The sequence below is a fragment of the Rutilus rutilus genome, assembly GCF_951802725.1.
Source record: "Rutilus rutilus genome assembly, chromosome: 20".
In the NCBI taxonomy this organism is placed as follows: domain Eukaryota; kingdom Metazoa; phylum Chordata; class Actinopteri; order Cypriniformes; family Leuciscidae; genus Rutilus; species Rutilus rutilus.
In genome coordinates this window covers 24,957,713-24,972,656 of record NC_140225.1, presented here as the reverse complement: position 1 = coordinate 24,972,656, position 14,944 = coordinate 24,957,713, and the positions used below count along the sequence as shown (strand labels likewise).

At 38.2% G+C, this 14,944-nt stretch overlaps 1 protein-coding gene across 1 annotated transcript; it reads left to right on the top strand.

The window, feature by feature from the left end:
- Window positions 1-3,156: 3,156 nt before the first annotated feature.
- Window positions 3,157-14,390, top strand: LOC311279632 (mucin-like protein; the record flags this gene model as incomplete). The annotated part of the gene is made up of 14 exons (XM_084391259.1): window positions 3,157-3,369; window positions 3,462-3,537; window positions 4,338-4,625; window positions 5,376-5,612; window positions 6,691-6,843; window positions 7,045-7,223; window positions 7,831-8,023; window positions 8,169-8,288; window positions 8,368-8,487; window positions 11,390-11,454; window positions 11,573-11,765; window positions 12,779-12,907; window positions 13,003-13,174; window positions 13,867-14,390. 14 exons carry the CDS (start codon window positions 3,157-3,159, stop codon window positions 14,009-14,011), a joined length of 2,283 nt encoding a protein of 760 aa, XP_084247385.1. The 3' UTR covers window positions 14,012-14,390.
- Between the last annotated feature and the right edge of the window lie 554 nt (window positions 14,391-14,944).

Sequence of the window (14,944 nt, the reverse complement as noted above, 5' to 3'; positions counted from 1 at the left end):
CTCAGTCTCACTAGTTCCTGATATGGGTAGTAAAAAGATGTGCTTGGTGTAATGCACTGCTGTTGTCTCCACCCTAACCCCCACTCTCTGCCCTAGTTTGTATTGTTAGCCAAATCAAGAGTTTTTGCAATGACTAAGGCTCTGTTTACACCTGGTATTAAGAAGACCCAAATTTGAAAAATGTGTTTTGGTCGATCAGATCACAAGTAGAAGAGGGAGACTTACCCATTTACACCTGGTGCTTTAATCTATTTCTTTTGTCCACTTTCACCACTTTTGTCCTGATTTCTTTGAGTGAGTGTCTATGGGCAGGTAAATATATGGGCTTTTTCAGATCTTTCGATCTAATGGACAAAATAAGCTTGCGCAATTTACACATGAACGCGACCGGAAACGACAGAAAAATATACGTAGAGTAGCAGCTTTCATTTCTGTTCTGACAGCCGCAAGACCAAAGCCGAATGTGGTGAGTGCATGTTAGAAATCAGGGATGGTGAGAGAACATAATGCTTGGTAAGTTTTTCAAATTTGGGTCTTCAGCCGACAAATTCTAAATCCCATCTGGCTTGCATGCTACTCACCATTATGTACGCATTAATTCAGCAGGGGGAGAGTAGGCGGACCTTTGCAGCTGTTCGAACACATTCGACCACATGAGCATTTACACTAAGAAAGCAATCCGGTCTAATGCGTTTTCGACTACCTCTGACAGTGATCGAAAGTGGACAAGCTCAAAACCCCATTTACACCTGTATTTAGCATCATCCACTTGTGATCCGATTGACCAAAACGCATCTTAATACAGGTGTAAACAGGGCCTAAGAGGTCATTCACACAGGTCGCGTACAAAATGGAACAGACCAATGGGGTCTTGAGACACATTTTCTAAAGTTGACATACTTTAAACCAAAACTGAAAAAAACAGTGCAAAGATCGTATGTAAACGGCTCTTTAAAGCTCATCTTAGTAATAATCATCCTAATGTCATTCGCAGACCAACACCTTCCAGAGCATTCTGACCACAGATGGACTACGTTCATTTGCTCTGCTCCGCTACAGTGACATGAACTGGGGTCCAGGACAGAGGACGGATCATAACGCTCTTATTGGCTATACTGATGGCAAGAATAACTTCCATAATGAGATTCCAAAGCAACCGAACAACCTGTTTGGCCCAGGAGGGCGCTATCGTCCCCAGACTGTCACTGGTAACACAGGCAAACTGGGGCAGCTGGTGTATGACCTGGCAGGATCTAATGAAATCAGTTCAGATCCTCAGAGGCAATGCCAGATATGGGCCTTCAACGAGCCAGATCCTAAAGAATGGGCATTAGGACTGGCACCATGTCCCTGCACCCGTGTTCAGGCACAGGAGGATTTGGCCTTTGGCCCTGAAACTCTTCCATCAGAACAGATGGCACATGTGAGGGATCTGAGATCTCTTAGGTGGGGTGGCAGCAGGAGCCGTGTCTTTCAGTCCATCCTCTTTAACAAACAAAAGGCAGGAAAGAGATGTGTGTATGATCCAGAGGGCCCCCTGCTGGCTGGATACAGTGAACGGTTCTTTACTGAGGACAAGACACAACTACATATAGGTAAAGCCATTCCAGATATATTTTTCTTTTATGAAGTTTGCAAAGGCATTGTGAGTTGAACATGTCAAATTATGGTCTTGCCTGATTTCTTTCTATTGATTTGATTTGTTTCATGCTGTCTTTGTTTCTAGACAAGGATCTATTACCATTCCAGTGGTGCTGTGTTCAATCCCCTCTGTGTAATATTTACTTGGCAAAGAGACCACTAGATCGGTGCCAAGGGTATAGCTGGAGCAGCTCTGACAGCAGTATACCTGGGAACAGGGGAGCACCAGGCATTGGTAAGGGCTTTAGGCCTTGCTAGCTCCCTTATGCATGACTACCAGCGGTATATTTGATTTGATTAGGGCTCCTTACAAAATTATGTAAAGCATCAAGAAATCTGATATTTAATCACAATTTGGTGAAATCGGTTTGAATTATTATGGGGCAATTTAAAATTATTTTCAAATTGTAGAGGCACAACACTGAAACTAGACTGGGGATCTGAGTTTGACAGACTTAAGAAAGTAGTTCAGGAAGTGTACTCTGGAAAACAAATCAACATGCAATACATTAAGCATGATAGATCATTATTTGGGATGCAAAATATTAAATTTTGACTGGTACCGATAAGCAAATAATTATTGTCATGTTATGGGCAGTAAATGATTATTGTGTGAGATTACGAGGTGTTAGTGAGGCCAGCAGGGGGTGCTCACCCTGTGGTCTGTGTGGGTCCTAACACCCCAGTATAGTGATGGGGACAATATACTGTCAAAGAGCACCGTCCTTCAGATGAGACATTAAACCGAGATCCTGACTCTCTGTGGTCATTAAAAATCCCAGAATGTTCTTCTGAAAAAAGAGTAGGGGTTTAACCCCGGCATCCTGGCCAAATTTGCCCATTGGCCTCTATCCATCATGGGCTCCTAATCATCCCTATATACTGATTGGCTTCATAACTCTGTCTCCTTTCCACCAATAAGCTGGTGTGTGGTGGGCGTTCTGGCGCAATATGGTTGCCGTCGCATCATCCAGGTGGATGCTGCACATTGGTGGTGGTTGAGGAGATTCCCCCCTTCCATATGTGAAGCGCTTTGAGTACCCAGAAAAGCGCTATATAAATGTAACGAATAATAATTCTATACTGCTGTCTAAAAAAAACAAAAAAATCAAACACTAAGTAAAAGCTACAATCAATTATTTTAAATTCTACAAATTAATTTAGGCATCACACCATTATACAGTATGAAAAATGGATATTCATTTTGAGATTTGCTAAAGATTAAATTTAAAAGTGTTATTAAACTTATAATGTTAACTTTTTGTTTGATTACAGCAAAGTTAATCTAAACGTAAAGGGGCAAATGAGCATGCTTAACCAATATTGTACCTATATTTTATGCAGCAATAATTATCATAAATTCCATAATCGATGCATTGAATTTTCTTTGTCCCATTTGTTCATTTTTACACTCCCAATGACTACTGATTGATTGATTTAATATAAAAAATAATTAATTTGAAGCTGTTGACAAGGAAGTTGCTTGTCTGTTCCACTCTCTGCTTTCATCCAGGCATGGTATACGGAAGTCTTCACTTTATCACCTTCGACGGAAGTGAGTATTCCTTCAAAGCCTTGGGTGAGTACGTCATAGTTCGCCTCTCCACCAGCACGGGATCAAACGTCTTCACCCTGCAGGGACAAACAGCTGCTCTAGTGGTCAACGGACAGCCCACACTTGTGCCTGCTCTGGTACGATTAGCCGCCTTCTTTCAGGGTGCTGGAAAGGTGAGTTTGACATTTGAAACATAAAATGTAGATAAATACATGCATAAATGAATGTGCCACAATTTAGAGATTGTAAATTGATTTCTTGAAAGGTGGAGTGGCAATGTGCTGAATCTGGAAATGGTCTTAAGGTCTTGGTCAATGATGTGGTCATTCCTGTGTCTGTTGGTAAGAACGAATTTAAAGGTTTTCAAATGCTCAGGCAAAGAAATAACACCGCTGTCCTTCTATTTACAATACTAGTCAAAAAGTTGAAAAACCTGCTGTTTTTCATGCCTATAAAATAACACAAATAGAATATATTTTTTGTATTATTTTTTGTTTCCATCCTTCCAAGCTCTTTCCTCAATGCTTTTTCTTCACTGTCAAGGTACAACTTATCCATTAAAGTCTTAGTTTTGCAAAGAAATTCTTACAGTAAACTCACAATTTAGATTCAAGTTCAGAGAAAAAAAAAAACCCTGTCAATTGGTTGACTGGTTGTGTGTGAGTGTGACTGGTTGTGTGTATAAAACCTGATAACAGATAAGACTAAATGGAAAGGTGTCTGAACATCTTGACTACGTCCGAAATAGCATGCTCTCTAAGTATACTTCTTTTGAATAAGTAATTACTTTGTGACCATTAAAAAAAGTATGTTCTATATAGCATTAATGCGTGTAATATGAATGTAATCCGGACGAACTATATGCGCACTACCAATGTCAGATGCATTACCTCACTGCCGTTCGCAAATCCTCTGCCTCATGGGATAGTAAAGTGTCATTATGCACACTTCAGAATCTAGCCCGAAGTAGCAGGTCATACTGTTCTACGAATACTGTGAATGTTTGGACATACTAGTACTCTTTTCACATACTGTTTTTCACCTACTATTTTGTCATAGATGCTATTTTGTAAGGAAGTATGTGATTTCAGAAGCAGTCCTTGTTTTAGTTTTAACCTAGCGCCCTCTGCTGTTCTGACAGGAGTGATACATGTAGAGGAGCAAGGTTTTGCAGTGCGCTGTACCTCTATGAGTCGCTGCGCAGTGGTGTATGCCGAGGGCCTGTATGTGGTGGTGTGGAGAGGTGATGCTGGGAGGCTGACCACTCTGGTGGAGGTTCCTCAGAGGTTCTACAACCGTACACTGGGTTTGCTGGGTCACTGGAGCTCCAACAGGACAGATGACTTCCTGCTTTCCAATGGCCGTCTGGTGCCTTCTCTAAATAACAACATCCCCTCTGAACAGAGTCTGCTTCCCTTCGGACAGTCATGTGCGTGTACTTAAAATTAACGACTAATGTGCATTTATCCTTTTTAACTAGGGTGTACCACTGTCTTGTTAGAATCATAATTTGAATATTTCCAATTCCTGTTAGAATGAAATTAGTTCCTACTGAATAAACAGGAACTTGCAGAACTTCCTGCTGGACAGTTACACAAAGGGTGTTATATGAATTTCAAATCCCTGGCAAATGTATTTGCGATCAGGGGCATTTTATCCTTCACTTTTAAAAATACAGGTTCCAAAAGGGGATTTCTTCATGATACCAGATGCCAATTAAGAACCTTTACTTTTAAGAGTGTTTGAGGAATTGGAAACTAGGGGCCCTATCATACACAACAAGCAAGTGTTTTTTTGCTAGTTTCAGCCTAACGCAGTTATCATTTGCACGTCCTGCGCCACATTGTTTTAATAGCAAATGCATTTGTGCCCATTTGTTCGCCCATGGGTGTGCTGGTCTGAAAACGAGGTGTGTTGGCGCGTTGCTATTTTTAGGCAACTGAAATAGACTGCGCCATTGACCAACAAAAACCTGGTCTAAAGTCAATGGCGCAGTATTTTTTTGTTATTTAAAGGGCACATTAGTAATATGCGCCTTTAGGCAGGTGCACAACACGCGTACACTCTGCTTATTACACACACAGGGACGTGCAGTAGCACACAAACACACCCTTCATATTTGCCTGGAGGGGGGATACTGTATATATTCATTTAAGGTTTCTTGACTTTTTTTCCACAGGGGCTGTTCCTGCTCCAGAAAGTCTTCTATTCTCAGAGCCTCCTAGTGCTCCATTCAGTCCCATCACGACAGAGCAACTGATGTCCTCAGTGAGCCCAGATGTGCTGGCCAAACACAGTCAGACCTGCCAGGGCAGCATGCAGTGTGTGCATGACATCCTAGCCACAGGAAACACAAACCTCGGCCTGGATGTTCTGAAAGACCAGCAGCAACTTCAGAACCGAACGCAAATCTACGGTTATATGCTCATCCACATTAACTGACCTAACACACAAAACTATCTTAACCAAAAGTATTTATTTTGATCACAAATACAGTAAAAACAGTAATAGTGTGAAATAGCCTATTATTACAGTTTAAGATAACTGTTTTCTATTTGAAGATAATGTAATTTATTCCTGTGTTGCAAAGCTGAATTTTCAGCATCATTACTCCAGTCTTCAGTGTCACATGATCCTTCAGAAATCATTCTAATATACTGATTTGCTGCTCAAGAAACATATTACTATTTATGTTGAAAACAGTTGTGCTGCTTAATATTTTTGTAGATTAATAAGTAGTTCAAAAGAACAGCATTTGTTTGACATTTTTTGTAAAGTTATAAATGCCTTTACATTATTAATAAATAATGCATCCTCAGTAAGAATCAATTTCTTAAAAAAAATAAAAATAAATCTTACTAACCTCAAACTTTTGAAAGGTGCTGTATTTTATGCTTATCACTTTGAAAAGAGAAAAATATATTTAATGAGATTAAATGGAGAGCAAATTGAGACTTTGCTTAAAGTCCCCCTCACCAAAATTACATATTTAAAAGTTTTTTCCCTGGAAAAAAAATGTCTTCATGCCTTAATATAGCTTGAATGTATCTCTACACCCTTGGCAGATTTAGTACATGCATATCTATGAATATGCAATAGCCCCGCCTCCACTCACTCACACCAGCACAGAGATCCACTCGTTGACGATCACACATTGACGTGATTGGTTACAAGGTAGTTTGTGACATCAGAAACACCAGCATTTTTTTCAAACCGTGTTTTTGAGGCTGTCTGTGATTCACTGCAGTTTTAAGGAGAAAATACTCAGCAATGGTTTTGACTTATGAATTTGCACATGATTTGTCTGAAAGCATATTTAAAACACCACATAGACATATAAACAACATTAAAAGTTTGGGGGACTTTGAGTCACTTTAACAATGTTACAAACTGTCCTCAGATTTGACAAGATTACCAAAGATATCTCAAGATGAACTCTTATTAAATTCTTCACATTTGAGTATAATAATCCTCCCTCTGCTTGTTTTCAACAGGTAACCTACCGCCCATTGTGACAGAGCCGACTGTTATCATGTGTAAGGTCAATAGTACAGTTAGAGTTCAGTTTAAAGCCCAGGATCCAAACAGAGACCAAATTACCTTCTCCCTAGCCTTACCACGCTCTCCACGGATCACCATCGGCAGCAGTAAGATTTACTGCAAAGCTTTCTATTTACAAACTTAGCCTGCTTACAGTGTAATATGCACATGTCTGAGAGATCATCTGTTAGATCTCTTTCTAGAGCTTTATCCTCTGTTAACTCTAATACTTATAAAACATTTTGCTCTACATTTTGGTGCATTGATATATGACAATACGATTCTTTTTTTGCATGTGTGTCTTGAAGGTGATGGTATCCTCGTGTGGTCTCCTTCCAGTATTCAGCCAGTGAATCTGACAGTTCAAGCGAGTGATCAAACATCCAGCTCCCTGATCACCCCTGTTCTGCAGCTCTGTAACTGTATGAATGGAGGAAGCTGCCAATACAACAGCGTGGCTGAGAACCTTCTGCTGGGAAAGTTTCAGGTACACAGCGTCTTTAACCATGCACACAGATACAGTACTTGTTTGCTGAGAAACTTTAGCTTTGTGTGATGATACCACCAGTTGGGAGCATATATGGTCAAAAATACAATAAATACAGTTTTCTATTTGAATCGATTTTAAAATGTAATTTATTCATATGATGGCAAGGCTGAATTTTCAGGATCATTAATCCAGTCCTCAGTGTCTGTCACATGATCCTTCAGAAATCATTCTAATTTGCTGATTTGCAAAGGAAACTTTTATTTATTATTATTATCAGTGTTGAAAACAGTTGTGCTGCTTACTATCTTTTATGTGTAAATGGTTATAGAATAGAATGGCTAAAAAAGGACAGCATTTATTTGAAATATACATCTTTTGAAACATTCTAAATGTCTTATTTATGCAATTTCAACAAAGTATAGTGCAAAATAATTGCGAAAAATATATGCATTTTACAATTAAATTTAGCTACAGCTTCATGTAGAGTCAAGTGAATTCTATGCTATTCAGTTGTGTACAGTGGTGTTGAGGGTAATTTGTACACACAGACATGTAATGCTTCCTAAACATAGACAAATGTGTTGTTCTGTATGTATTCATCTAGGTTGTGGGATGTCTTTGTCCACCGGGTTTCAGTGGCAAGTACTGTGATAACAGAACAGATGTGTGTAAAGGTAAACCCTGTTTTCCTGGTGTGGAATGCATCAGACAAAAAGAAGCAGAACTCTTCACATGTGGACAGTGCCCTCCTCCGACTGTATACAAGGACAAACAAGGATACAAATGCTTTGAAAATGGTCAGTAGTAACTTGAAAGGCCCACTTAGTATTTTATTTCGCTATTTTTCATTGCAACAGTTTCAAACGCAGCACATCAAATGAGATTTAAGAAACAGAACGGCTCTAAAACATTTTTTTTAAACAAAGTTAATCTGTCCCACAGACTTCTGCCTCCCTCCGTTCCCCTTCCCCTGCCATCAGATGGCAGACTGCACCAGCACTGGCTACAACTATACATGTAAATGTAAGCGTGGCTATGCTGGCAATGGAAAAGAGTGCTCAGGTATGCCACGTAAATGCACAGGCTCACAGGCATTCTTTAAGACACACTTGCACTCAAGTATGTTTTATTCTACCCACAGATATTGATGAGTGTCTGAACCCCTCAGCCTGTCCCAATGCTAAGTTTGAATGTGTGAACATGCCAGGATCAGTGCGGTGCTTATGCCGCTATCAGAACACCACTGATACTGATGGCTGTGGTAAGTTAAAAATCTCAAAAATCATAATTTCTTGAGTCATCAACACAACTTGAACTTTACATTTACCATACCCAGGTGCTGTAAGTGATCAAAGAAACAAACATTTTGAATCTTCGAATCAGTTTAAACAATTGTTTCGTATCAGGATAGACAAAACACCGCACCTTGAGGACATCTGCTGCTCAACATGCGTTAATGCTTTAGAGGTTATTGCAATGTAATAATAATAATATTTTAATAAAGGGCATGTGCACAAATATATGTAATACATTTCATATATAAATGAAATTTCATATATCGTTTTTATATTGTTGGTGTCAAATATCAATAGAATAATTTGTATTTTATTTGTATACTCAAAAATAATATTTATAAGTTATATATAGCATCTATGTAAAACATATGCAAACCGTTTGTTTACTTTTTTTTAGGTGAATCTGCTAATCCTACAGGTAAGACTGTGTATATTGATTCACTTTTTATATTATATTATATTATATTATATTATATTATATTATATTATATTATATTATATTATATTAAATATAAATGTTATAGGTTTCATCAGGGTGCTATTTGTTAAAGAATTAGAGGGGTGGACATTTGAGCTAGAACATCATCATTGAAATTGTAATGTAGGAATTTAGACAATGTAGAAATACAGTGTAATTTTTGTGGTTTCTATAACTGTTATTTCACGAGTTCACACTTACATATAATTTGAATGGGTAAGTTTAATGCGTATATGGCGTGCTGTCCGGAGGGAGGGCTCCGAGCTCGGAATTCAGCCCGAACCCAGAGTACTCCCCCCGTATGTAAGTGTTTAGTACTAGAAGTGTGGAGAAGGGGTGGTGGAGGGATGCTGCAAAAACTGTCAATGGAATGAGGTGAGACTGCTGAGTATTTATACCTCTCACCATTGATTGCTGAGTGCTTTCCACTTGTGTTAATTATCTGAACGTGCTCCTCCCGAACCTTGTTAATAAAACATCATTTAATAAACTAAGTTACATATTTTTTAACAATTAACTTAACAGCTATACATTTATTTATAAACAGTACAGGCCCCAAGAGGTATTAAGATAAGCTGTCAAACATTTTAACACATTTCAGCCCTCTATCCCAATACATTTGTATTATCTTTCTGTTTTATCATTCTGTCTTAATCTAGGATTAGTCATAGTATCACACTTTATAAACTGTAAAAAACACAAGATAAAATGAAAATCTGTTTTGGTCTCTTGAAAGAGTGGTGGCAGTGACATGTGTTGTGCTGACTACAGAAAATCTAGTCTCCTGTTGAGGACGGCAATGGCTAGTAAAACTGTTAACCTGCCATTTAAATACATTAAACCTAAAATGATAACATAATATTAATCCAATTATTTACCATTCCACTTGGAAAGAGTTTGTAGTATAGGGTGTCCAATCCTGCTCCTGCCAGGCCGACGTCCTGCAGAAATGACCTACGACCTGCTCCAACACACCTGCCTAAAAGAGTAGAGGTCCTGAAGACCTTGATTCAGGTATTTTTGGAGCCAAACTCAGCAGGACTGTAGCCCTCCAGAAGCAGGATTAGATATCCCAGCTATCCACCTTTTTCCTAACACACCTACTGCATTTTAGATTATGGGAGGCACTTGTGGAAAGTTCCACTCAAAAAGACTGAAGCAAATCATTTCAAATCATAATGTTGCCCTACAAATAATCCTTATCCATCAGTTTCACTGAATGAGCTGAAAAAAATGTCCTTCATGATTTTTATTTATTTATAAGTTTATTTATGTAGGGACAGTACAAAAAAAACATGATTCCATTCGAAAACTGGAAAATATGTATTGCACATCGAGTCAGTATAAGCTAATTTGCGTCTCGGGTCCCTAGAAAGGCTTTTCTAAAAAATAAAAAAACTACTAATCATAGAATAAAACTGCCACAGCATGTCATTAATACACATTAAAATACATACCTATTTTTTTTTAAACCTAATTATACCTAATTAGTACTATTTTTTTTTTATGTCAGGAGAATAATGTAGCGCTTGGCATTTGAATGTGACATGATATAACAAGAATATCTATGGCAAGAGCTCTGTTCGGTCGCTGCATTTCTTTTCCTCCTGATTATTATTATTTATTTTTTTTAAAAGACCACAGTATGAAAAAAAAGCACATACTTGTGATCTGCTCTCCCGGTTTAATTTACAATATATCCCATGAATAATTCACTCGAATACACTGGAATGCAAGAATCTCTTGGTTTTCCTCCCCAAATCCTCACGTCTCTTTTCAGGTTTGTCTTTAAAATGTAATTGTCTCCCCTTTACACTTCTAATCCCTAATATCCGTGTTTACTGGAATGTTTCTAAAGCAGGTCAGGCTGGAAATAGCTTTAAAATATTATCACTTAATGTTCCAGTTAATGGACATTTTTGATCAAGGCAACACACTTACATAATACAGACATAATTACTACAATGATAATTAACACGTCCGTAATAATGCTGTGGAAAGAATCAAGTTTTTTGGGTTATTCATTATCTGTTGTAGTAATTTGTTATTGCTTTTACAGTTTTAAATTCCTTTTAATGTTCGATGGTTGAAGGGTGAATAGAATAATGTCATCTCATTGTTTCCAGTTTTTGAAAATGATTATTATTGCATTCATAGAGTGAACCTTTCGCTGATTGTTTACAGTTTAACAAAAGTTACTCCCATAATTCACGCAAAGCGTCATGGGGCCCAGGAAAAAGGTGGATAGTGCTTGTTTTATTATAAGCTGGTAGGAAAACTTAAATCACCACAGTATCAAAAGCAGAGGCAGGGAAATCCTTCTCACCGGCAAATCGCACCCTGGGTTTCATATTTTAGGAGAGACCAACATCAATGTCTTTTTTCTCCAGGATGGAATGTTTTTAATGTGTCCATGAACTGGGATAATCAGGAGTCTGGACAGGGACTGAGTCAGGTCAGTGCGTGGATCTGAGAAATCAGATAAATGTCAGATAAATACAAAGACATGTCATGTCATAAACTCAGATTAACTTCATCTGTGTTCAGAGTTAACGTTTCTGCTTTCTCTGCAGCTGGAGAAGATCTTGTCACTGGGTTTCCAGAACAAGTTCTACAACGCCAGTGCTATAGCTCCTGATTCAGCATTAGCAGGCGGGCTGAGCGAGTACAGGATTAATGTGTCCAGCGACACACCGCACTGGTATGTCATGGACTACCTTTCCAGAGTCCGACAGTACTACGGCATCCGGTCAGCTCATGTGGAGGGTAAGAAAATGTAATATGTTATTTTCACTTATTACACAGCTCTGTGGAACATGATGGTCAATCACAGCATTATATATTTAATCAGACCTGACATTCAGCCTTATTGTGAGTGTGATATTTCTTTTATACATGAATTCAATAAACAAGTTTCTGTTGTGAATATTGAAGTTAACAATGCTTTATATTTTAGACACAGTATGGCCAAGTACTTTGGCTTTTTTTTTCATTGGCGAAGTAAAAATCGTTTGAGTGAATGATTTAAGTACTCTTTTATGAAGACTTGTTTAATTTCTGAATGAATCAGGCTGCATCCGAAATCACATACTTCACTACTATATAGTAGGTTTAAATTAAAGAGTAGGCAAAAAGTACCCAGGTGAGCCAATACTTCCGGCGAGATTTTGAAGTGCACGTACGATGGACACTTTACCATCCCATGAGACCACGGGAAAGGATTTGTCAATGGCAGTGAAGTGACGCAACTGACACTGTTATGTTATGATCACATGATAATGAGAACATGGCAAATATAAATGTAGTACGTCTGTATTACATTCCAACTACACACATTCATGCTTTATAGAACATGCTTTTTCAGTGGTTGCAAAGTAATTACTTATTCAAAATAAGTACCTAGTCACTCAGAGAGTATTCAATTTTGGATGCAACCATTGTGTTTTTGAATGAACCGCTTGAGTGAATGATTTAATGAATCACTCATTAACACATACATTTTTCCCCACCTTCTGGCGTAAAAAATATAACCTGCAGTAAGATTTACTGAAAAATCCCCACCACTAACTCTCTGGAACACAGACAACAAACATTACAAACAGGCCACAGTGCTGTTGAACTGAATTCTCTTGAAACATTGTTTAACCAATCATATTTGGGGACCGAATTAACTGTGGTATTGTATTAGATATAAAACGTGAACCTCTAATTCCACTGTGCTTGTGACTGCTTAAGTTCTACTCCTTGTCTTTAGACTTTGTATTCCTTGTTTTATTTAGACCTTGATGAATGCAAGACAAACGAGGCTCCATGTTCAAAAACATCCCAGTGTGTAAACACCTATGGTGGCTACAGGTGTGTGTGCAATGGCACTGATCTAAAGAAGGAGTCACAGTCATGCATAATTGGTAAGAGCATCACCAGAGAAAAGTGTTCAGGCCCTGAATCTGCTCATTAGATTTTGATACAAATGTTTTGATTTACCCCCCCTCCTCCTTCTCAGACCGGAACAGTGTTAACAGCACAGACCTGTCCGGTGATAAGACTATGGAGGATAAGAAGGCATTAATTTTGGGTCTGGTCCTGGGCATCGGTATCCCCCTCCTGCTGCTGCTGTTGTTGGCGGCCCTCGCCTGCTTCTGCTGCTGCTCACGAAAGAAAACCATCACTGGGGAGTGAGTGTCCTGACCACACATTCAATGACATTGTGGAGGATTTTTTAAAGCAATTTTAATTCAAGTCTGGTCACCTTCATTTATATAGCGCTTTTAACAATATAAATAGTTTCAAAGCAGCTTTACAGTGATAATAGGAAATTAAAGTAACAGAGATTGTTTGGGCTTTACAGCAGCTCTAGAATAAATATATTGTCCAGCTAAAGTTAGTTTTGATTGATTCACTTCCGTTGCAAAGATCATTAGTTATTAACTTAGGGGCCGCTAACACGACACCGTTCTAACAGAAAACCCTTAACGCGCTCCGGCACGCTCATCCGCACAACAACAGTGCCTGGCGGCTCGAGAACGCCAATCTTGAAATAGGTTCCAAGTTGCAAGAGTTGAAAAATGTTGAAAAATGTTGAAAAACGTTATCATCTCCACGTAAACTTTAAAAAACGCGAATCTGTGAGAATGCTGACGTGCATATACGTATTACGTGTTTAGCCTATAGATATGCGTGTTTGAATATATATATGTGCGCAGACGTGTAGTCTTTCTTTATAAATTGACCTCAACAAATTACTTAACATCCTTAAAAATTCATAATATGATTAAGCATATAAACCAACCAATCTGTCTCCCTGAAGTGCATTCACTGTGAATGCTGGATCTGAACTTTCTCTCTCTCTCTCTCTCTCTCCATCAAGTATTCCTCACCTGTTGCCCGAGTACATTCAGGAGCAGTTCAACCCCCCGTTCAACTTTGAAGATCCCTCTCTGCAATATAACACCCATTGCAGCCCACGTATCCTTGACAACCTCACACCACGACAGAAGCGTCGGTATCGATAACACAGGCCCAGTGCGCTTGTATTGTCTGGTTCATCCAGCATCAATGCAGATGCAGTACTTTTGTGTTTAAAGGAAATCCCAATACAGTCATATTTATACTAAAAAGAGACTGCTGACTTTTAAAGTCCCATGTGAGAGTGAAAGAGAAGAAACATGGAGTGATCTGTGAGCAACAAGCTCAGTTGAACAGCAATTGACTCAGTTGAAGACACTAATTCACGTGAATAAAAACATATGCAATGTTCTTACCAAAATGATCAACTGACACACATTAGTTGCACTCCTGTGGCACTGACATTAAAAAAAGAAGCTGCGGTTTAAAGATATTCAAATAAGAGGAGAAACATCTGAACAGCAGTGGCAGGACCATTACATTTTTTTAAAAGGTCTGGATGCATTATAGTAATATGAATTGTGGTAAAATGTGTTTAAATGCCATTAAATAATGTTAAATGTCTAATAATTGTTTGTTTCCCTTTGTTTTGGGGATGAAATATGACATTTTAATGTGATTCTTTTACAGAATGTGAAATAGTGGTTAATAATATATTGCACATAAGTCAAAGGTCTTATATACATTTCTGGTCAAAATGAGTCTGTTGAAAGCAAAGCAACTTAATGTATGCATGGTCAAACATATGGCATCATCAAATCCACTCAAATACTTTGTATCGGTTATGATATTTGTACACCCACTAGTACTTTTCCTTAAATAAAATGAACAAAAATAACCTTTTTAACAGAGTTCTGGACATAAACTGATTTTAAGCTGGTATAAGGATACATGATTTTTACAACAGCGGGCGCTAAAAGCCTGAGACCACTTGTGAATATACTTCTATTTTTCATTCATTCCTAATTCAGTACTAATTATATTACTATTTTTTTATTACTAATTATAAAACTAGTAAATATGTGTGTACGAATTTTTTA